The sequence below is a fragment of the Chanodichthys erythropterus genome, chromosome 9 (assembly GCF_024489055.1).
Source record: "Chanodichthys erythropterus isolate Z2021 chromosome 9, ASM2448905v1, whole genome shotgun sequence".
Classification (NCBI taxonomy): Eukaryota; Metazoa; Chordata; class Actinopteri; order Cypriniformes; family Xenocyprididae; genus Chanodichthys; species Chanodichthys erythropterus.
Window position 1 is genome coordinate 24,237,360 of NC_090229.1, and position 22,991 is coordinate 24,260,350.

Sequence of the window (22,991 nt, forward strand, 5' to 3'; positions counted from 1 at the left end):
CTGACAATATTACAGAAACAGTTGAAAACTCATCTCTTCTGTGAGCACTTAACTACATACTGCTCACTCTTATATTCTGTGCTCTTACTATTTTTTTTATTCCTACCTGGTGTAGATTGAGTTATTCTAGACCATGTTTGATACTTTGTGTTGCTAGCACTTTGGCATTATTATGCAATATGTCATTATTATATTACTATATAGTATTATTGTCACATGTTGTGATGGTAGCAGCCAGTGGCGTAACTTTGTTTTAAAAAGTGGGTGGGACAGGAATGTGTATGTGTGTGTGTGTGTGGGGGGGGGGGGGGGGTATTGTAATTGTATTATTAAAATAATAATAATATGATATTAAAATTAATATGATAGTTTCTTCCTTACAACTGCTATAATACAATATGTCTAGAGAGTATGTATATTAGTTAATAAATACGTGGATCCGCTGCTGAAAATAGATTGTCCTGATGGACTGGAGGTATTATTTTTGTTTAGCATGCAAGAGATTCTGGGTTCGAATCCAACCATGTATGATTTTTTTTTTTTTTTTCTCATTAAAACCAAAGATGTTCGTCAGTGATTGTATATCAAGAGCAAGGACACGTTTATGTGTATTTTGTTTTGTGATTCAACGTAACGAATAGAGAGTCTCTGCAACAGTTAAGCATTAGATTGAAGCGCTCGTCCGTGTGAACACTGCGCAGTGTGCACGAGCGTCAAGAGAACACTGTTGCGCCTCTGATAACAGCGACAACGAGCACTCAACATGATTTCAAAAACAACACATCCCAGTGCCAGATTGCCTATTATTAACACAAATTGATAATCAACTAGAGGTGTTTCTTTTGTATTAGATATCCGCAAGATGCTGCGATATGTTTCAAAAAGTGGTGGGGACAATATCGACCCTTTCAAAAAGTGGTGGGGACATGTCCCACCCGTCCCACCTGCAAATTACGCCTATGGTAGCAGCACTCAATGAAGACAAGGAAAATATAAATTAAAGTCTGTAATAAACTTCACAGGAACCAAAACACAATACATACACGAGAACCAACCAGGAGTAACTAAAAGACAGAGTATTGGCCCTCAGGGGTCTGAGAATTTTGGGGGCTCTGGAGAAGTTTTGACATGCCCTGACATCTGTGCTTTTTTCAGTTGTTCATAAACATATTAATGGAAAAAGTGTCATTACACTGTATTCAGCACAAACTAGGCTACAATAATATGTGAGGAACATGTATGTACATGTTTGTATTTTTGAAGGAATAACGTTTATGCGTGGTTATTGAAAAAACAAAAAACTTAAGTCACTGAAATAAGGCCAAAAAAAAATATATTAAATCTGTGTTCACAAGACTTCTGGGTATTGGAAGTTGTAGACTAGAGTTTTTGCTTCAAAATGAGGTAAAAATTATGCTGCCTGCTTGTTCATATAAAACAATAGAGATATTTAATTTTCTAAAACATCTTTGGTCAAGAAACACAGTATGTGTGGAGGCGTGAATCATCATGAATAATGGGTGATTCTCACCTGAGAAGACAAAAGAATCGAATAAAGAGCTCTAATGACCTGCATAAAAATGAGCTCTTTCAGTCAGGTAGGTTGTGAAAAAACCCTCTGTTGATCATGTCTCAAGCTCATCATGGTGTAAATCAAACATACAGAAAAAACAGCAATACTGTGAAATATACAGAGGAATTATTCAATATTTATTGTCATCACTATGAACGCTGGATACTGTTTTCAATTCATACTTGCAGCCGGAGGGCGCTCTGTGCACCTTTAGTCCACAAATTCATCTAAAGAAGAACAGGAACCAGGAACTAACGGCATGTCTTCTAGAGGTCACTAGACATGGCTTTAACATCCAGATAAACACTTTTCAAGACAATAAATACACGAAACGATGAATGCATGCATTGCCTCCGTGGGCTACATTAGCGGATAATGAGCTGAATCACGGACTTCTGACATGGCTCTGTTTTCATACAGATTACATAAACACAGAATTTTCGATTTGACTTACACGATTTAAAACCTGACATTTCAACGTTTTTTTAGACAGAAGTCTAATTTTTTTGTCATTAGTATTCACTAAGTTACAGTTCATTTTCTGAGAACTATCAGATTGGAATACATTCAGAGAGAGAAGAGAGATCACACATCATGTTAGTTTTCTTTATTTTGCAAAAAGCACAACATTTTGATTTTACTCTGAGTGTACACAAATAAAAGAAGATATTCCACAGATTAAAATGGTGTATAGCTCTTAATTGTATGTGCAACATTGATGGAGTATTTTGAGTCTCTTTCACACTGGTTAGAAAAAAAAAACGCGGTGGTCATGCCAGCGTGACCGCCGACCCGAGGGAGTTAATACACTGAGCTAAATTAAATGCATTTTAAACTAATCAGTAACTATGGAAACAAACTAGGACATGTTCAGTAATTATAAAAAAAGGAAAAACAACAGGAACAGAACAAAACCAAACTAAAACAAATTGAACATAATGGAGCTGTGAGGACGATGGTCCCATGTGAAGTCGAGGGTGCAAGGAGCCAAGGTGGAGCCAAGGTGGAGCCGACTGGTCGACAGACCAAGGTGGAGTGACAGGCTCGGCGGCTCTGGTCTGAGAAAGGGGATCCATATGCCAAGGCGAAACTGGAGTCTATAAAACCAGAGGCAGATCTGTGGAGCAGAGTGGAGCAAACAGAACAGCAGAGGAACTAAAGGGAACCGGCGGAGGTGGAGATCTGGCTGTCTTGGCTAGAGATGGCAGGGGAAGGAGGCTGAATGGGACCATCGGAGAGAAAGGACACTTGGAGTTGGGCACGACCAGTGGAGACCCAGGAGAGTTGGAGCTGGGCGGGACTAGTGGAAATGCAGGAGACTTAGAGCTGGGCCGGACCAGTGGAAATGCAGGAGACTTATAGCTAGGCGGGACCAGCGAAGACGGGAGACTTTGGGCAATACCCTCTTCTGTTTCCTCAAACAATTGCATTCGGTCCTGGCACAGCTCACCCTCAGAGGCGGGAGTATGGGCGGGGCTCCATCTCATGCCCTTGTACTCCACTAGGATGCCCTCTGTTGCTGGCTCTCGCATCTGGTCAGACTCACTGCTGGGCTTGGGTTCCTGGGCAATGTTTGTCTCAGGCTTCGGTTCTGCCACTTGTTTCGAGGCAGGCCTGGGCTCTGTGTCTGTGGTGGGCTCTGGCTGCCTGTCCGTGAAGAGCATGTTTGGCAGCTGGCTGGGCTCTAGGTCTGTCAGCATAATCCATTAATTTCCTTCGAGGACCATCACAGGGATATGAGATTATGGTCTTTACCTCATTACTGAGTCCAGTCCAATGATCAGTAACTATAGAAACAAACTGAAGGATCGAGAATGCAGGCAAACAGGAACAGAACAAAACCAAACTAAAACACAAACAAACTGAACATAAGCCTGACAATTATGTTATTTTAGAATTATATTATATAATGACTATTATAATAGTCATCATTGATGTACTTTACATTATTCATGTACATTTATGTACACATTTATGACAAGAAACATTTAGTTGATTTTTTTCCCCCCTTTAGTAACATAAGGACTGTTTTTATTTTATTTTATTTTATACAGTACTATTGGTGAAATAGTACTTTGTGGCTGTGGTTATACTCCATCCTTTCCCAAAGTTTTTCATAAGGGTTATTATAGTTTAATAAATTTAAAACCACAAAAAAAGTATTTTTTCCCTTGTGTTTTACAATAAATGTTCCCTCTAAAGTATGCAAATTTTGGCAATGTGAATTAGACTGCCTGTAAACAGGGTGCACAATGTCTGAAACAACATTCACTACATGTTGGAAAATAATAGAGAAGGGTTTTGATCAGATATAGTTGGATCATTAAATGTTGCACTTTGATATGATATTATTCATTTTTTACCTGCCCACATGCTTTGGTTATCCAAGCAAAAATAAAGTTGTTAAATTTACATTTACATTTATTAAAAAAAGAAATATGGTCAGTTTTGATATCATTTTCTGTTTGATTTTTACTTGAAGGTCTTTTGCTCAACACCACTGTGACTATCCAACAACATGCCGGTTAAATGTCATAAGAATCAACAATACAAGTGTAATAGGTCAAACACATTTACTCTAGAACAAGCATATTCAGCTGTAATTGCTGTTGCAGTAGGTGTGTGGGTCAGGTTGCAGATAAGAGATGAGTGTCAGATTGGACAGGTGTGAAGTGTGTTCTTGCTGCCTCTGTCTCTGTCAGCTCAGCTTTTTATCATGACTGACGCTGCGATCGATACAGGACGTCAACCCCTTTGCTCTTGGTCTCTCACCCCAGAGCTCAGTGCTGACTACATTTATCACATATAAGTGAATGAAGGCAAACAGAATACATAATTTTTCAAATGATCAAAGTATTTAATAGCAAAATGTAATCATTTGAAGAAACCTTTTATACAGTGGTGGCCAGAATTATTAGCACCCTTGGAAAATATGATCAAAGATGACTATAAAGATAAATCTGCGTTGTTTATCTTTTTGATCTTTAATTCATAAAATTAGCAAAAATCTAACCTTTCATTGAAGGAAAACTTAGATTTCTGCTATATATATGTTTATATATATATAAATATATATATATATATATATATATATATATATATATATATATATATATATATATATATATATATATATATATATATAAATAATACATAAAAAATGTAATTAAAATGTTTTATTTAATATTTGTTTAATTCAATTTTATCTTCTAGCTGGCTGTTGGTGAAATAATAGTTGTAACGAAGCGGGACTCAGACAGAGATCCAGTTGCAAGCTTTTCTTATAAAAGAGCGTGGTCGTACAGGCAGGGTCAAACCGGAGCAAACAGGAACAGCAAGGGACAGGCAGAGTCGTGGTCACAGTACAGGCAGCAGTCGAGGCAGGCAGATATCAGTCACAGTCCAGGTAACAACAAACAGTCCAAAGGTAGGCAGCAGAGAATAGTAAACGGGTAACAGATGGGATCGGTAACAGGTAGACAGGCAGACAGGATAATAATGCTCGGAACTGCAACACAGGTTAACAAGACTTCGCAATGATGTGTGGTGAATGAGAGTCTTTTATAGTCCGGTTAATGTGCTGCAGCTGGGTGTGGTGATTAGTGTGGAGTGTGTGCAGGTGACTGGCAGGGAGGATTATGGGAATTGGAGTCAGGGAAGTGACAGAAATCGTGACAGTAGTACTTTGCAGCTGTGGTTACATACTTAAACTGTAATAAAAACAGTATAACAGTAGAGCAGATGTGCCTGGTCAGGATATGAGTGTCTAGAGCTGCCCTCTCAGACCCTGATGTTTATAAGAGTATGCTGGAGGTTGGTAGATTGTTACCTATTAGCTTTGTGGCCACATGGGTCCAGATGGTGTTAATCATACATTATCTTCCTCTACCCCACTTCAGATCTACTGCAGTTTGACATTCACAACAACTTTTTTAAACTCTCACCTTCAGTAGTTCATATGAAACAAATTTACTAAATCAACCTATTTTGTATTCCCCTTTGTGATATTAATGAAATAAAACACACTTTATTTATTTTTTAAAATTAAATATAGGCTAAAAAAAGAGAGAGAACCGGGATTTAATGGTGGAACAGGGCCTAGAAATTATTCAACTGATTTCAAACCTGTCATTTCCATGAGCATTAGTATGTCAAGCATGTGTGCAAACCACTAGGCTTCATCTCCAACATTTTTTTTTCTTTTTCTTTTGGGCAGGATAGAATGACCTTTCACCTTTCTAACAGAGGTAAGAGGGGAAACAGTGTAAGCCTGAAGACATTCTTGATTAATCTCTCTCTTTTTCTCTCTCTCTCTGTCAGGTGAAAAGTGAATATGAACAGCTGCAGGAGGCTCTGTACACTGTGACAGTGGAGAGAGATTGCGCTCTGTTGGAGAGAACTGAGCTCCAAGGCAAACTGGAGAACCTAGAGCAGGTGCTGAAGGTGAGAACCAGCCAGTGTAAATCCCATAATCAAAAGAAAAATAAGTTGTAGAAAAAGAAAATCAAGCCTATTTTTTTAATTTCTAAAATTCTATCTATCTATCTATGTACTTTTTCACATTTCAGTAAAGGGAATTTGGTCTGTGCGTAAGTGTAAAAAATATTGTTACAATATTAACTATATATGACCCTAAAATAGGCTTCATTTTCTTTAAGAAAAATGCTATTATATTTTGGGTGAAGTGTTACATTTTGCAAGATTCACCCTATCAAGCAATTTCAACCTAAAGATCAAAGTGTTATAATTTAGGATCAGTTTGGAGTATGAAATTAAATAAAAAGTACAATGTGGAAATTTTTCTAACTGGTTACCTGATTATCTTTCATATATGTTGAGTCCAGTTGTCAAGCTCAAAGGTGGCAAAGTGAAAATGTTACAGTCCTTTATGAAACCCGGCTGGCCATGTTTAAAAAAATGTAGATCATGACCTCCACTTTTCAGCTATGTTTTCAAACCTTTTTTCTCCCCTTGTACTCTTTTATGGCATCACAGGATTGTTTTTTACCTTTTAGAGCTGTCGTACACCCTCAAAGTGTGGATCTGTGATCGACTACGAGTCCTGGAGTGCCCTACCCCTCCCCTTACGTCTAACCCTCTCCTGCCCCTTCCCTGTCCCTGCCACCTTCCATATTTTCCATTCATCAGGTATATCTAAAGACTTTACAGAAGCCAGCACTAACTGAATGTGGACCTTTTGACTGAGTACTAACAGCTGATCTGGATGCTGTGTTTCAGCGGTTCCCAAACTGGGGTACGCGTACCCATGGGGGTGCATGAGGTGACATAGGGGGTACACGAACAAAATGAGTTTTATCGTTCATTTAATACTGCCTCACCTTAAAATAACATTAAAACCGAGCATGCATTTCTAACAAACAAAACGCCGCCTCTAATGTAAACACCGGGAAATGTAGTGACATAAAAGGTCAAATACATGACATCCAATCAAATGAAATCATCTTTTGTGATTAAAACTGACTGCATCTACAGAAGCTGCATGCAAATGATAGGTTGCATGCAGAGTATGCTGCCTTAGCAAAGTGCACTTCTAAGTACATTACTGTCATTATCGACAATGTACCTTTGTAAAAGTGGGGTTTTAGCACTTACTAGCATGAATAGAGATCGATTTAAGACTCAAACTCTCTTCAATACAAAAACATATCCCGTGTGAGTTCTTGTTTTTAATGTTGATAATATATATTATACAAGCAAGAATGCAATTTTCCCCAAATATCCACATGATTGCAAATGTGACATTTATTTTATGCAACAGTTCGACAAACAAAAATTTAATATTAAGTGAAATTCATTATTGTCAGTATTTGTTATATTTTGAAACAAAAAAATAGTTCCAACGAAAGCCTCTGCAGAAGAGGTTGTGCGTTTTCAAGCAACACACAACGGTTTTTCATTAGTGAACAAATCAGTGGCAATTAACGAATATGGAGAGTCAATGATTCAATGACCCATTAATAAATATTGCCTGCATTTAAAAACTGAAAAATGCTGCCTTTGGATGACACATTCTAAAGTAGGAAGGCATCAAGGCACGTCCGAATCTAAAGTTAGCTTCACTTCCTGTCTCCTGAGATGCCTTCCATCTGATTGATTTTTGAAAGCAGCATAGATGTATCCTTCACTGCCTTTGATATCCTACAAACCTGTGTGTTCCATTCTGTGTCAGTTACTTGGACAGTTAAGCAAAAATAAAGATGGCATCTGAAAGTTGCAGTTATTGGTCAGTTTGTTTGTAAATGTATGTTTTTGACCATTGTTTTCAACTTTTGATGTCATTTCTAGAGAGAAATTACTATTGTAGTATTTAAATATTCACTTAGTTATCATCAAATCTCATACTATTTTGCTGTAGATCATTACACTGTTACGCTGTCTCAGAAGTCAGTTTCGTGAGATGTCTTCATGCGCAAAGGCTAAAGTCATTGCCTGATAGGGCAGCGAGGCAACAAGTTTTCGGATGCAGCCAGCCACTTGCTTCATTACCGAATGAATAGACTTGATGGGTCCTATTTTAATGATCTAAGCGCATGGTCTAAAGCGAACAGCGCAAGTGCAATTAGGGCATGTCCGAATCCACTTTCGCTAGTTTAACAACGGAAAAAATGGTCTGCGTGCCCAGCGCTATTCTCTTAATGAGTAATGGGTGTGTTTTGGGCGTAACGTGCAATAAACCAGTCAGAGTCTCATCTCCCTTTAAAAGCCAGTTGCACTTGTGCCAAGGCGGATTCACTATTTACATGGCGGAAATTGCAAGCAGAAAAACTGAACGCTTCTGTTGTGTGGAGATGGATCTGCTCGTGCATGAGGTTAAAGCACACGAGCAGACCATCTACGGGACACGCTGGATTCCACCAAAGCATTTTTGATATATAAAAATAACAAAAATAACAAAATAACAAAAAATAACTTTAAATAAGAAAAAAATATTTTGCACCATTGACTTTAGACCTGGGGCCATATTCACAAAACATTTTATCTCACCACTAATAGTTCTCCTAAATAGCAGTAAAAGTTCTTATCTAAGAGTTTTCTCTTAAAACCTATTCACAAAGCTGCTGAGACAAACTTTTACCAAGGAATAGACTGAAGTCTTAAGCTAAGAGTAAGGGCGGGGTTGACCTCGATGCTATGTAGTATACACACAGTGATTGGCTGATGGGGAGGAGTCAGCAATTTAAAGGGATAGTTCACCCAAAAATGAAAATTTGATATTTATCTGCTTACCCCCAGCGCATCCAAGAAGTAGGTGACTTTTTTTCTTCAGTAGAACACAAATAATGATTTTTAACTCCAACCGTTGCCGTCTGTCAGTCAAATAATGCTTGTGGATGGGAACTTCTACTATAAGAGTAAATAAAACTTGCATAGTCAAGTCCAAATTAAATGGACATCAATGTGTAGCCACAGGGTTTAGGACTTGTCTGTGCATGTTTTATTTACTCTTATAGTAGAAGTTAAAAATCATCATTTGTGTTCTACTGAAGAAACAAAGTCACCCACATCTTGGATGCGCTGGGGGAGGTGTCATGTTTCCATATTAAAATAAAGGTTTTAAAACACAAATGTTGCCCTATTCAAATAAATATTTTTAATAAAAATGTTGCCATATTCAAATAAAGGTTTTAAAATAGGCTAAGTGTCACTAATTAAACTAGTAGTGAATTGTGGACTGCCTCTTTGATGTCTGCATCTTGGAGCCCTTGATTCCCTTGGACAGCACACCAACTATGCTTTTTTTTTTTTTTTTTTTTTTTTTTTTTTTAATCCATTCAATCATTTTTAAATGTGAACTCATGAAAACCACTGCTACAGATAATCGGACAGTATTTATTTATTTGTTAAAGTTTTTTTTTTTTTTTTTTTTTTTTTTTGACGTCTCATCGTAGATTCAAATCTATAAATCAAAATGCATTTGTAAAGAAAAGGTTCAGCACCCAAGGCTCTATCGCTATTGCCTCAATGGTGTACAGTGTCTTTGGATGGATAAGGACTGTTTGTGATTTGGTCTTCGTAACTTAGGAGTCCTCTTGACTACTCCTAACGTTTCACAGACTTAGGATCTAGTTTTAGCACTAAAATGCTTTGTGAAATACTCTTAGAGCAAAACTTTAGGACTCCTAAAATTAGGACTGACACGCCCATTATTTTTTGAGTTTTTCCTAAATCGGCAAGTTAGGAGCTACTTTTAGCCGAAAGATGTTTTGTAAATACGGCCCCAGGTTTTTGTTGCTCAATGGCACAGTCTATTTCAGTTGCCTCAAAATAGCAACGCGCCAACAATGTGCCTGAACACACCTCATTTTCAGACCAGCACGCCCATGGGCGCACAAATGGGCACAAATGCATTTGCTATTTAAACAACATGGTGCTGGACGTGAAAATGACAACTGCGTCAGGCTGAAACTAGCAAAAAACACTTTTTGCGCCGGGTGTATGATAGGAAACAATGACTAATGCTGGGTGCACACTGTGCTGTTTATAATAGTCCTTTACAATTGTTGCTTGTCAGACTGTACGAACATGATCCTCATGTCACACTGTGGGATCTCAGCTATATGTCAGACTGTACAACAGTCAAGACACCTTAAAAATGGATGCGCGCTTGAAAACCTGTCCGGAGTTTTACATCATCAACCCACACACATTCGGTGACTGTGAGCTGCATTACACACGGGAATGAAATGGTGCCTAACAAAGACATCTCCAGTGTTAATTTTGATCTCGGCTTATCTTGAAAAACAAAGACAATTTGACAGTAGTCGTAGGAGAAGTCACACTGCAGGACTGTGCGCCAAATCATCTGACACTGCCAGAATTTCATTGGAGGTAAAATTTTATATCAACGGTCATTAATCGGCTGTCGGTGAACATGTCAAACTATCGATCAAAGACTACAGATTTTTGCCGAGGATTATAGGAATCTTTTAGGATTCTCAAAATTTGTATCAGATGACCAAATCGTGTGCAGTGTGCAGCCGCCTTTACTCATTAATACAGTGACTTACCTACTGGTGGCTTTAGTTTAATATTTTAAAGTATCACTTTGTTTTTACTATCATTTCTTATTTCTCTATTGAAAATTTTTTATTTAAAACATTATCTCATAACATTAGCCTTTTTGCGCCATTGTAACTGAATTAAGGCCACCTCAGAGCAACATTGAAGGGGACCTATTATGCCCCCTTTTACAAGATGTAAAATAAGTCTCTGATGTCCCCAGAGTGTGTATGTGAAGTTTTAGGTCAAAATACCCCACAGATAATTTTATAGCATTTTTTAGCACATTTCAGGGTTAAGAAAAAACGCTCCGTTTCAGTGTGTGCCCTTTAAATGCAAATGAGCTGCTGCGCTCGGCCTAAGAGGGCGGAGATTCAAGAGCTCATTCTCATTACTGCCGTATCCAGTATCACTCTGGAGGCTGCAAGCTGGATCATGAACAGTTTCTACTGATAACATATTTTTAGCACAGCCTCTGTTTTGTATTGTCCCTTTGTGTTGACCCTTGTTTACAAAGCAATCCGGTGTGAAAAGATTCGCGCAGACATAAACGGATTTTGGTAGAGTTGAGGGAGCATTTATTTTGAAAACAAAATGAATCCACCTCGTCTTCAGCAGCTCAGATTTCGGGAGTAAATGGAGAGAGCTATGTGGATTAATCCATCCAGCTACAGAACACCTAAAATGCTTGTGTTACATTCTCGTCAGTGCAGCAATGACGGACTGTACAACTGGCTGTGAACTCGCACATGGTGGTTCTATGTTAAAACGGCAGTGTTTGTCCACATTCGTGGGCTGGGCCTGTGGCTAATGTGATGTCACATTGCCAGCGATCTGGAAACGGCTTGTTCTGAGACACTGCTTATGATATATGGGGATTAAAAAAAAAAAAAAAAAAAGGATGGTTGGCTTTTTATCATTATAGGGTGGTTGTGTACACACACTGCCAACACACATTTATGTCCAAACACCATGCAAAAGTGAATTTTGCATTATAGGTCCCCTTTTAAACTGCAGTGCAAAGATGGCTTTTGTTAATACTGGTTTCATTTGATTGAAATTATTGATTTAGTTTGATTTATTGCTTTTTTTATTATTATATTCACAATTAAATTAATGAAATGTTAAGAATTTGACATAAAACATTGAAACTTTGCCTTTATAAATGTAAAAAATGCACCTAAAAGTCAATTTAAGGGAACAAATTTTGTGCCTTCATGGAAAAGGTGGGACTGCAGTCTAAGTGGAGGAGAGGGGGTACGCATAAGGATGTTAAATGCCTCAGGGGGTACGCCACTCTAAAAAGTTTGGGAACCACTGCTGTATGTGATTTGAATGGTTGGCCAGCTAAGGCACTGCGGAATGCATTTGTGCATGACACAACAGTTATGCGCAATTATATCCTCCCCCCACAAAATATACTAACCCAGCACTTCTTTTGAATGTAAGATATATATGCTGTTAATATTGTTTTAAAAAAAATGCATTTGTTTTTATTTTTTTAAATTTCATATATATAAGGTTATAAGGTGACAGTTTTGCTGAATGTACAAAGTGAGAAATATGTTAAATCTATCAGCCTTGATATAAAAAAAAAATAAGGAACTAACTAATCTAGTAGCATCACAATATTTTATTGGTTTAGATAAGTCTAAACCAATAAAATATAATTTGAATTCTATGTACATGTTTGTCTACTTTTAATGCAGATGCCTTATTATTAGCAAAATAAGCTGGAACAGTTTAATCGTTATTGAGTGAGTGAGGGAGTGAGTGAATAAGTAAATAAATTAAAAATGTATATTTTTTTGTTAAAATTATTAAGCTATTTAATAAATAAAGAGTACTTGATAATCTATTAAGACATACAAATGAGACACTCAGATTTTTATTAGATTGCTTTGTCCCGTAATATGCATAGAGATATTCGTTCATACTTGATGATCAGATAACCATGACATATTTCACACACAGTACAGTTTATGTGTCCTCTGAAGGTTAGATTATTCTAACCTTCCTTTTTCCTGCACTCCTCTTTCATAGCAGCATGGAAAATCCCTCCTTTACCCTTTATCCCCTGTAACCTCTCCTGTCATAAATGGAAAGAAGATTGCTAGGTTTTGTCACTGTGTACTTTTAACAGGTCAGAAGAGCTTCTGGGGATGTTGTCGGACAGTAATCGGCGCTGATTGAACATGCTGTGTTGTTTGCACACACCCTTTCATGTACAGAGCCGTGACCCTTAAGCCTTTATTGATCATGCGAAGCTCCGTGGCTGTGCTTAGTCTGGCTGATTGACATGATGCTTCACTTCTGTTTTTGCTTTACCTGAAGGGGTGAAGCAAATGACACAAACCTGATTGACGACGACATTTTGCTCTTGTTTTCAGTGCTTAAAGGGATAGTTCACCCAAAATTGAAGATTCTGCCATCATTTATTCACCCTCATGTCATTTCAAATCCATATGCTGGTACTTTTTTTTTTTCCCTAAAAAAAAAAAAGCAAGTGCAGCTCAAAACCATGCAACAACAGTTTGTAGTGACCACATCTGTTTTCCAAGTTTTATGGAGTCATGTAATAACTTTGTTCAATGAACAGACTGAAATTTAGTCATTATATCCCACTCTACATTTTAGAAAAAATGTAGAGCGGGACTTGATTTTGTCCATTGGGATTTGATTGGATTGTTGAATGGTTGTGGTTTTCTATAAATGTGATCTCATGTGAGTGACAGGTTGTCCTCAGTAAACACATGATCAATGAATTGATGCAAGAGAAAGGGGAAGTACGGTGGCCGAGAGAGCTCAACATGCTGCAACTGAAGAAAACACATGAAAATAAAAAGAGAAGCCAGCAAATTAAGAAAACATCTTCATCAGTTTGACAACACATGTGCTGCAAAAGTTCACAACGCAACCAATAAAGAAACGCGCTGCAAATAACCATAACGCACATACAATGAGGATGTGCTGAACAATTTCAGTGCTGAACAATTTCAATTTCAGTGCTGAACAATTTCATAAGATGAAAATAAAACATGCAGATAGGCCATAAACAACTAAAATCCCCTATATAACTCAGACAACATCATAGGCTAAAGAGAATAAATGAGTTTTCAAGCTAGATTTAAAAGTGTCCAATGTGGGGGAGGATCTCACATCAACTGAAAGCGCATTCCATAGCCTAGGAGCCGCAACTGCAAATGCTCGATCCCCCTTCGTCTTTCGTTTTTTGCTGGGACATTTTCTTAATTTGCTGGTTGCAGCGCAACTCGGCCACCATAGGGAAGTCTTTTTTTTTTAATAGATTATGAGGGCATATGAATTTTACAAAAACGATGTGCGCAAATAAATCATTTACAATAAATACTGCAGTATTCCATAAAAAAAATTGAATTTTCAATTTTGATTTCATGGTGACGTTATAAAAGGAAATGCAAAGCCAGTGGATTGAAAAAAATGCAATATTTAGAGATGCGTTTTACAAAGTTAAACTTCTTTAAACATAAGCGCCACATTTTTATGAGACTGTGTTATTTGTGAGGCGATAGATGCAGGATGTAAGCGCAACAGTAAAACATGCATGTTTACGTAGAAAAACTATGGAAAAGCAGCGCAGTGGAATAAACTCGAACAGAATGGCCCCTAATTCTGAGTTGATATGCTCGGGTACGAAGAATCTTAGCATTTAGATCAGATACTACAGGATTAGTAGGGATCTCTGTCTTTGGTGCTCCTGGAGACTGATGATCTTTTATAAGCTGATATAAAAAGAGGGTCTATAGATCAGTGCAGGGACTCATTTGTCGAGTGTTAACTGCAGCTAAAAGCTGTGTGACCTAAAAAGTTTTTAATGGAATTATTTCACCCAAAAATGAAAATTGTATTATCATCTAATGCAGTTCCATATCCATACTGTGTGTCTGTATGTGTGCATCACTAAAAGTAGTTATCTAACAGCATGTCCAAGCTGTTTTACAATGAAAGTCAATGGTTTCATGGCTGTCTCTGATCCCTATGTGCTTTGATTGCATGGAGAAAAAAAAGCAGTTTGGACATTCTAATGTCTCCTTTTTTTTGCTCCACTCAAGAAAGTAAGTCAATTTGTGGGTAAGTAAATAACAACTGAGTTGTCTTTTTTGGGTGAACTATTCCTTTAACAATGATTGATGGTTGCTCTCATTCTGTCTATGTTCATCCTTTGCTGAGTTTCCTCTCACCTCCTGCTCTTTCTTCTCTCTTTCCCAGCATATGCGAGAGGCTGCAGAGAGGAGGCAGCAGCTAGAATTAGAGCATGAACAAGCCTTGGCCGTCCTCAGTGCCAAGCAGCAGGAGATTGACCTTCTGCAGAAGGTGAGAGGTCAGGGTTTCCAGCCACACCAAACCATAGGATCAAGCTCACGTCCAGACTAAAGTGTACAAGACCTTGTGTCATGCTTAAGGCTTCTGGTGTCTGATTAAATACATTGATTAAACTCATCAATCAAGAATGGATTCTGATGATAGGCTGTTTTACGTGGTTTCAGGCTGGTCAATGATGGTACACAGTAGATGGTTAATCAGCTGGTGGGTGGTTTTGTCAGAAGATTTTGGACTGGTAATAGGGTATTTCTTTTAACTATGGGCTGTATGTGTGTTTTAATTCATTTTATAAAACGGTTAGTTCTTGTCCTTGATTCTGATTGGTCAATAGCTGTGTTTTATTTGTGATAAAACATGGCTGTGACTGCTTCACCCAACGGTTCTATGTATCACTACACAACACCCTTAGTAACCACTCTTAGAAATGTAAAGTGTTCGTTCTCAATTGACATTGTTCATTGAGGCTTACTGCATTATGTAGAAGAGTATTGTGAGAAAAAGATTGATTGAGCGAGTTTATTACCTGCATTCAGATTTAGTGTTTTCCTTCAAGTCAGTCCTATGTTCATAATAAAAAAATCTGTAAAATGTCCGCTGCAATATCTTGTCCTTTGAACAGTTAAGGGGTTTTCCCGTAACTGACAGTGCTAGTAAATGCATTTTTATCAGTTGTGTCTTGTTCCGTGTTCACAACAATTCAGTCTTTTCAATGTAAATGTCTTTCCTACTGACTAACACACTCATAAAGACAGTCTTTGCCACCCTCTAATGGTGTAATAATGTAACTTCTGTTGCTGTTCATGGTCAAGGACTATTTTTTTCTGGCGGAAGGAAGGCTTTTATTGAAAGTTTACTTCATGAAAGTTGCATTGATACATATTTTTGGCTTTAATATTTGTATTGTGTGGTAATTGTTTTATAAAAGCAATAAGGTATTCGAGGCTAGTGCTGTATCGTGAATAAGTCAAGGCTGAAGAGGTTGCAGGTACTCCGCTTTGCGTCATGCCTAACAACACCCTTCGGCCGTGACTTATTCACGATACAGCACAGCCTCTCATACCTTATGCTTACTTAAATAGTTTGCATTTAATGTTTTTACAATAACATGACTTGAAAATTGACTGAATTGTGACTGAAGGCTGAATTCATATAATATGTATCCTAAATGAATAATAAATTAAATAATAATTTCAAATGTTTTGCATCATTTGACAAAATTACAGCTTATTTTGGGGGAAAATAAATAAATATTATATTTATTTAAATTTGAATAACATATTTAAAGGGGTATTTCATGCTCTTTGTTTAGATGTTAATATTTGAAGAGTTTCGTTGCAAAACGAGATAAATCCATTTTTTTAATTTTTCAAAAATCTTGTTTTTTGGTTGTGCATTCCAATTAATATCAATTCAACTGCAGTTGGTTTGTTTTGATTTAAACCTTCATAACTTAAAAAATACAGCTAAGTAGCACCATAAAACAAAATAATAACATGATAACATAATAATAAACATGTTTTGACAAAAATGTTAAAAACGGATTTATCTCATTTTGCAACGAAACTCTTCATTTAGAAATGTGTATCATATTTTTATGATGGATTTTCATCATTTAAGATAGAAACTCTAACTCTAGGACAGTAAAAATCATTACATACAAGGTATTATGAAAAGATGAATGATTAAGCATGGTAAAAAGTTTCCAAGATAGTTTTTAAATGACTTTCATATAATAAAAAGAAAGCATTTAGTTTTAATTAAAATTCAACCCCTTTGACACAAAATTGCCTGAAGTTGAAGAAACACGCAATAATAAAATCCAGCTGTCAAAGTGCTCCTAATGAAGAGAGATGTTTAATGAAAAGGTGTTTCAGCAGGTTCAGGTAACTTACTGAAATATTCCACTTATTTCTCTTTTAAATGAAAAGAAAAGTGCTGCTGTCTCACCGCCCACAGTAAATTACTCTCTAATGAAATGGCAGAGCGGGTGATCAAATATGACATTTTCTGCAGAATGCGAGAACATTGTCACCCACTGAAACGTTTGAGTTACTGTCTGTCTTTATTGAATGGAGCACTGTGATTACAGAGGAGAATAAACAAAGAGGAAATGACACACACATACACATACTCATCAGAAGAAGTCAAGACATTAAGAACACAGTTTTGTTGTTCTAAAGGTCTACCTCCATACATGTTTCTGAAATGTTTTTACATGTTGTTGCATGTTTTACATGTTGTTCACGTTTGTTGCTGCAAAGGCTGACACTCAAACAGATGTTCCTCTATTCATGTGGAACTGAAGGCTGTTTTGCACAGCTGCTGAAAGTTACAATAAATGACCCTACAATACATCGGATCACAAGTCTGTGTTGCCTAAAGCTTATTCAACCAAACCTGGGAATAGAATGTTTCTACACTGAAAAGAATATGACAAATTTCCATCAAACTGAACTAATTAAATGATGTATAACGAATTATGAATACATGTATTTAATAAAAATGTTTTAAAATAAACTTTTTAAAATAAGTAATTAATGTGTTTTAAGAAATCAAAATTTGTTGGATTTAAGCAAAACAATTTGGTAAAAGGCAAAGCAACTACATTTGTCATCCAAGATGTTCATGTCTTTCTTTCTTCAGTTGAAAAGAAATTAAGGTTTTTGAGGAAAACATTCCAGGATTTGTCTCCATGGACTTCAGTGGGGTTCACTTAATCCTTTAAGTTATCCTTTAAGTTAAATTTGCTTATATTTTAGTGTTGGTTTAGTCAATCATTAGAGTTAACTCAACTTAAAGATATTGGTCAATCATTAGAGTTAACTCAACTTAAAGATATTGGGCCCTATCATACACCCGGCGCAATGCGACGCTAGGTGCGACTAGTTTCAGCCCAGGGCAGTTATAATTTTCACATCCTGCACCACGTTGTTTAAATAGAAAATGCATTTGTGCCCATGTTGCGTATTAACATTGCACATGAGCAGATTCGTCAAATTCCGCCATGTAAATAGAGAATCTGTATAAATGTATCTGTATTTTTATAAAGCAATGACAGAACAGGAGTAAAACTTAGTAAGTCCAGAATACTCAAAACATTTAAGTAAATCCCAACATAACACAACATTAAAAATTAACTTATGTCCCCCTATGTTAATCTTGTCCAAAAACACTCAAAATAACACTTAATTTCAACATTTTTTACTTATACAGTCTGACGCAAAGCATGCTGGTAATTAGAAATGTGCTGCAACTCAATCATATTAAGTTCAGCTTACTACAATCAAATTTTCAGTTCACACAACTTTTTTCTGTTAAGTACAATGAACTTTCATTTCACTTTATTCATTATTTTTCATTAATTACATCATTACTATATTCATTATTTTTCATTAATTTCACTGTTCGGTTTTACAGTAGCAAATTTAAAGATATTTAAATAAATGTAATTGAAACCATGTGTTTAAATATTACTTTTGCCAGTTTTTTTTTTTTTTTTTTTTTCTGAGTGTATGAACATGTTTACTAGATTAATCCCAAGTATTTCTATATTTACAAATAAAAATACGTTTTATTTACATAAACACCTAAAAATCATTGAAAGCACAACACTGGACTGTTCAGAACTGGTAAGCAATACATTTGGATCTAAATACATTTGAAAATTTGGAGCAGCTTGCAAAAGAATGGCTGATCTGTCAGTAGAGTGATGTAGGAACATATAGGAATATTTCTGGCCATGACTTTTATAAAGAGCATGTCAGTGACTAATTTGGTATTAATGATGTTGTGTATTATTTTTGTGTTATTTATAGGCTCAGGTTGAGGCTAAGAAGGAACATGAAGGTGCCGTCCATCTGTTAGAGGTGAGTAACGATGTCTACTCATGAATGTTAGTGCATGTGTATGTGAGTGTGCATATAAGCATGCGATTTTAAATCGTATCTTGGCCGACCTTTAAAGTACAGCACATTCCACATGCGTCATCATGTATTTTCTCATATTAGCCAAAAATCTGGCTACCATATGAGTCACATCTTAGCTTACACCTTTTTTATTTTGAGTTATTCAGACAAATTTATTAAATAAACTATTAAGTTCTTGTGGAAATATCCTTACTGATTAGTTTCATTATTTAATGCTTTAAACTAATGTACATTTCTCTGACGCACATTTTATGATTTATTCACCATATTCTACTTCGTTCTTTTCATTCATTGCTGTCATTAATTGGCAATTAAGGGAAAATGTGGGTGAAAAAACTGTACTCATGTTGGGTCTTTGTGACTTTTGAAACTGAAGAAATGTTTGTGTGTGCAACTGTGATTTGTTTGGTTTCTTACATCTCTTGTCACTATGTTACTGGTCTTTTTTGTTTTGTTTTTGTTTGTTTTTTTGCATATACAGAATCACTTGGACAGCATGCAGGTATTTTCGAGTTACTTCTCCTCAAAGTTCTCCCTCTCTTCCCCGTGTGACTCATTGGGGTAGTTCCTGTCACCTCGTTTAGCTGTCCTGTCAAATACCGCTCATATCCATGATTGATCTGTAAACATTTGATCAATATCTTTGATCTATATCGCCATAGATCAAATTATTGAACCGTTTTAGTACAAACCATCATCCTTCATAGTCATTTAATACATACCAGACAAAAGTTGTTTATGTGTTTTATAAATGTTTAAAGTATAAAAACAGGTCATGTTTTGCACGTTTTTGTCTTCAAAGCCAAACAGCTGCTTTTTATTGCATTTTATATTTGTAAATATTTATTACATTATACAGTATATATATATATCTATATATATATATATATATATATATATTAGCAATAAGGTACGAAAGGCTGTGTTGTATCATGAAAAAGTCACGGCTGAAGGGCCTTGTTAGGCACGACGTGAAGCAGAGTGCCAGCAACCTCTTCAGCCTTGACTTATTCACGATACAGCACTAACCTCGAGTACCTTATTGCTTTTATAAAACGGTTACCACACAATACAAATATTAAAACCAGAAATATGTATAAATGCAACTTTCATGAAGTAAACTTTCACTAAAAGCCTTCCTTCCGCCGGAAAAAAATGGTCCCTGACCGCGAACATCCACAGAAGTTACATTATTACACCATTAGATGGTGGCAAAGACTGTCTTTATGAGTGTGTCAGTCAGTAGTGAAGGCTTTTACATTGAAAAGACTGAATTGTTGTGAACACGGAACAAGATCCAACTGACAAATGCTTTGACTAGTGCTGTCAGTCATGGGAAAATCCCTTAACTTTTAAAAGGACAAGATAATACATCGGACATTTAAACAGATTTTTATTATGAACATAGAACTGACCTGAAGGAAAATGCTAAATCTGAATGTAGGTAATAAACTCACTCAATCGATTTCTTTCTCAGTACTAGTTTTACATAATACATTAATCTTCAGTGAACAATATCAATTGAGAACGAACACTTTACGTTGCTAAGAGTGTTGCTAAGTGTGTTGTGTAGTGATACACAGAACCATTGGGTGAAGCGGTCATAGCCGTGTATTGTCGTGAATAAAACACTGCTATTGACCAATCAGAATCAAGGACAGGAACTAACCGTTTTATAAAGATATATAATTGAATTAACCTAAATTGTTTTTAATGTTATTTGAATCAAATAATATTTACAAACCTGATTCCAAAAAAGGTGGGACACTGTACAAATTGTGAATAAAAACAGATTGCAATGATGTGGAAGTTTCAAATTTCAATATTTTATTCAGAATACAACATAGATGACATATCAAATGTTTAAACTGAGAAAATGTATCATTTTAAGGGAAAAATAAGTTGATTTTAAATTTTAAATCTCAAAAAAGTTGGGACAAGGCCATGTTTACCACTGTGTGGCATCCCCTCTTCTTTTTATAACAGTCTGCAAACATCTGGGGACTGAGGAGACAAGTTGCTCAAGTTTAGGAATAGGAATGTTGTCCCATTCTTGTCTAATACAGGCTTCTAGTTGCTCAACTGTCTTAGGTCTTCTTTGTCGCATCTTCCTCTTTATGATGCACCAAATGTTTTCTATGGGTGAAAGATCTGGACTGCAGGCTGGCCATTTCAGTACCCGGATCCTTCTACGCAGCCATGATGTTGTAATTGATGCAGTATGTGGTCTGGCATTGTCATGTTGGAAAATGCATCTTCCCTGAAAGAGACGACGTCTGGATGGGAGCATATGTTGTTCTAGAACTTTCAGCATTGATGGTGCCTTTCCAGATGTGTAAGCTGCCCATGCCACACGCACTCATGCAGCCCCATACCATCAGAGATGCAGGCTTCTGAACTGAACGCTTGGGTTGTCCTTGTCCTCTTTAGTCCGGATAACATGGTATCCCAGTTTTCCAAAAAGAACTTCAAATTTTGATTCGTCTGACCACAGAACAGTTTTCCACTTTGCCACAGTCCATTTTAAATAAGCCATGGCCCAGAGAAAACGCCTGTGCTTCTGGATCATGTTTAGATGTGGCTTCTTTTTTGTTTTAGCCGGCAACGGTGAATGGCACGGTGGATTGTGTTCACCGACAATGTTTTCTGGAAGTATTCCTGAGCCCATGTTGTGATTTCCATTACAGTAGCATTCCTGTATGTGATGCAGTGCCGTCTAAGGGCCCGAAGATCACGGGCATCCAGTATGGTTTTCCGGCCTTGACCCTTACGCACAGAGATTGTTCCAGATTCTCTGAATCTTTGGATGATATTATGAACTGTAGATGATGATAACTTCAAACTCTTTGCAATTTTTCTCTGAGAAACCCCTTTCTGATATTGCTCCACTATTTTTCGCCGCAGCATTGGAGGAATTGTTGATCATCTGCCGATCTTGACTTCTGAAAGACACTGCCACTCTGAGAGGCTCTTTTTATACCCAATCATGTTGCCAATTGACATAATAAGCTGCAAATTGGTCCTCCAGCTGTTCCTTATATGTACATTTTACTTTTCCAGCCTCTTATTGCTACCTGTCCCAACTTTTTTGGAATGTGTAGCTCTCATGAAATCCAAAATGAGGCAATATTTGGCATGACAAAATGTCTCACTTTAACATTTGATATGTTATCTATATTCTACTGTGAATAAATATAAGTTTATTATTGAAATTATTGCATTCCTTTTTTTAATCACAATTTGTACAGTGTCACAACTTTTTTTGGAATTGTGTTTGTACATTACATTAAACTATTTTTTAAATAATTTATATGGAAAAAAAAAATAAAAAACAATATAAAATTAAATCTTATTTCATTATATTTAAATATTATTTATTATTAATATTATGTTACTATTATTTGAATTGTATTTTTAAAATGTATGTAAAATGGGTGGTAGCTTGTTGCCATTTTAATAGATATTTAACTAATGAAAAACAGATTTGTCTTTGAAAAACCATCTTCAAACAAAGGGTAAAAAAGTCTTCCACTAGATTTAAGTTTCACTGGTTTTTTTTTTTTTTTTTTTCCAAACCAAGTTGTTTGAAACCATCCAGCTGCCCCCTCATTCCTCTTGAGAGGCAGTTTTTTTTTTTTTTTTTTTTTTGATAGTACAGATGCTTAACAGGAGATAAATGAAGATGAGGGCAGCCTCTGTAGTTGAGGGCATGTTCATGAAAGTAAGTTTGTTCTCAGTGGTTAAAGTTTCTCATTCACTGCCTGATCCTTTCTGCTCTTCCTGTGTTGCGATGCATGTATGCTGCCTTGTGCTGAATCCTGTTAGCGCCTCATGGATATGTGCGTTTGCAGATCAGATCAGCAACAATAAACACGACTGATGGATTGCAAAACGTGACATGTCTTCCTTTCACCACCCTCCTTTAATTTCCTTGCCTAAAAAGCCCTGTTTAGTGATTTATCTAAACTTGTAACTGTGCATAAACACATTGCACAAGTTACAGTTCCATGTTGACATGATAAAAATGCAAACTCACACCTCTAATGCAGTTAATAATATTGATGTACAAGTATTCATGTGAGTTTCGTCAAATCATCAGGCATAAACAG

General features: G+C 36.5%; 1 protein-coding gene across 1 annotated transcript in view; it reads left to right on the top strand.

The window, feature by feature from the left end:
* Positions 1-22,991, top strand: part of rimbp2b (RIMS binding protein 2b) — a 155,075-nt gene that overhangs the window by 81,435 nt on the left and 50,649 nt on the right. Inside the window, exons 4-6 of the mRNA XM_067393934.1 lie at positions 5,894-6,016; positions 14,843-14,947; positions 18,772-18,822. Of these exons, the coding sequence (XP_067250035.1) occupies positions 14,846-14,947; positions 18,772-18,822 (153 nt within the window). The 5' untranslated portion in view covers positions 5,894-6,016; positions 14,843-14,845. The remainder of the gene's footprint in view (positions 1-5,893; positions 6,017-14,842; positions 14,948-18,771; positions 18,823-22,991) is intronic.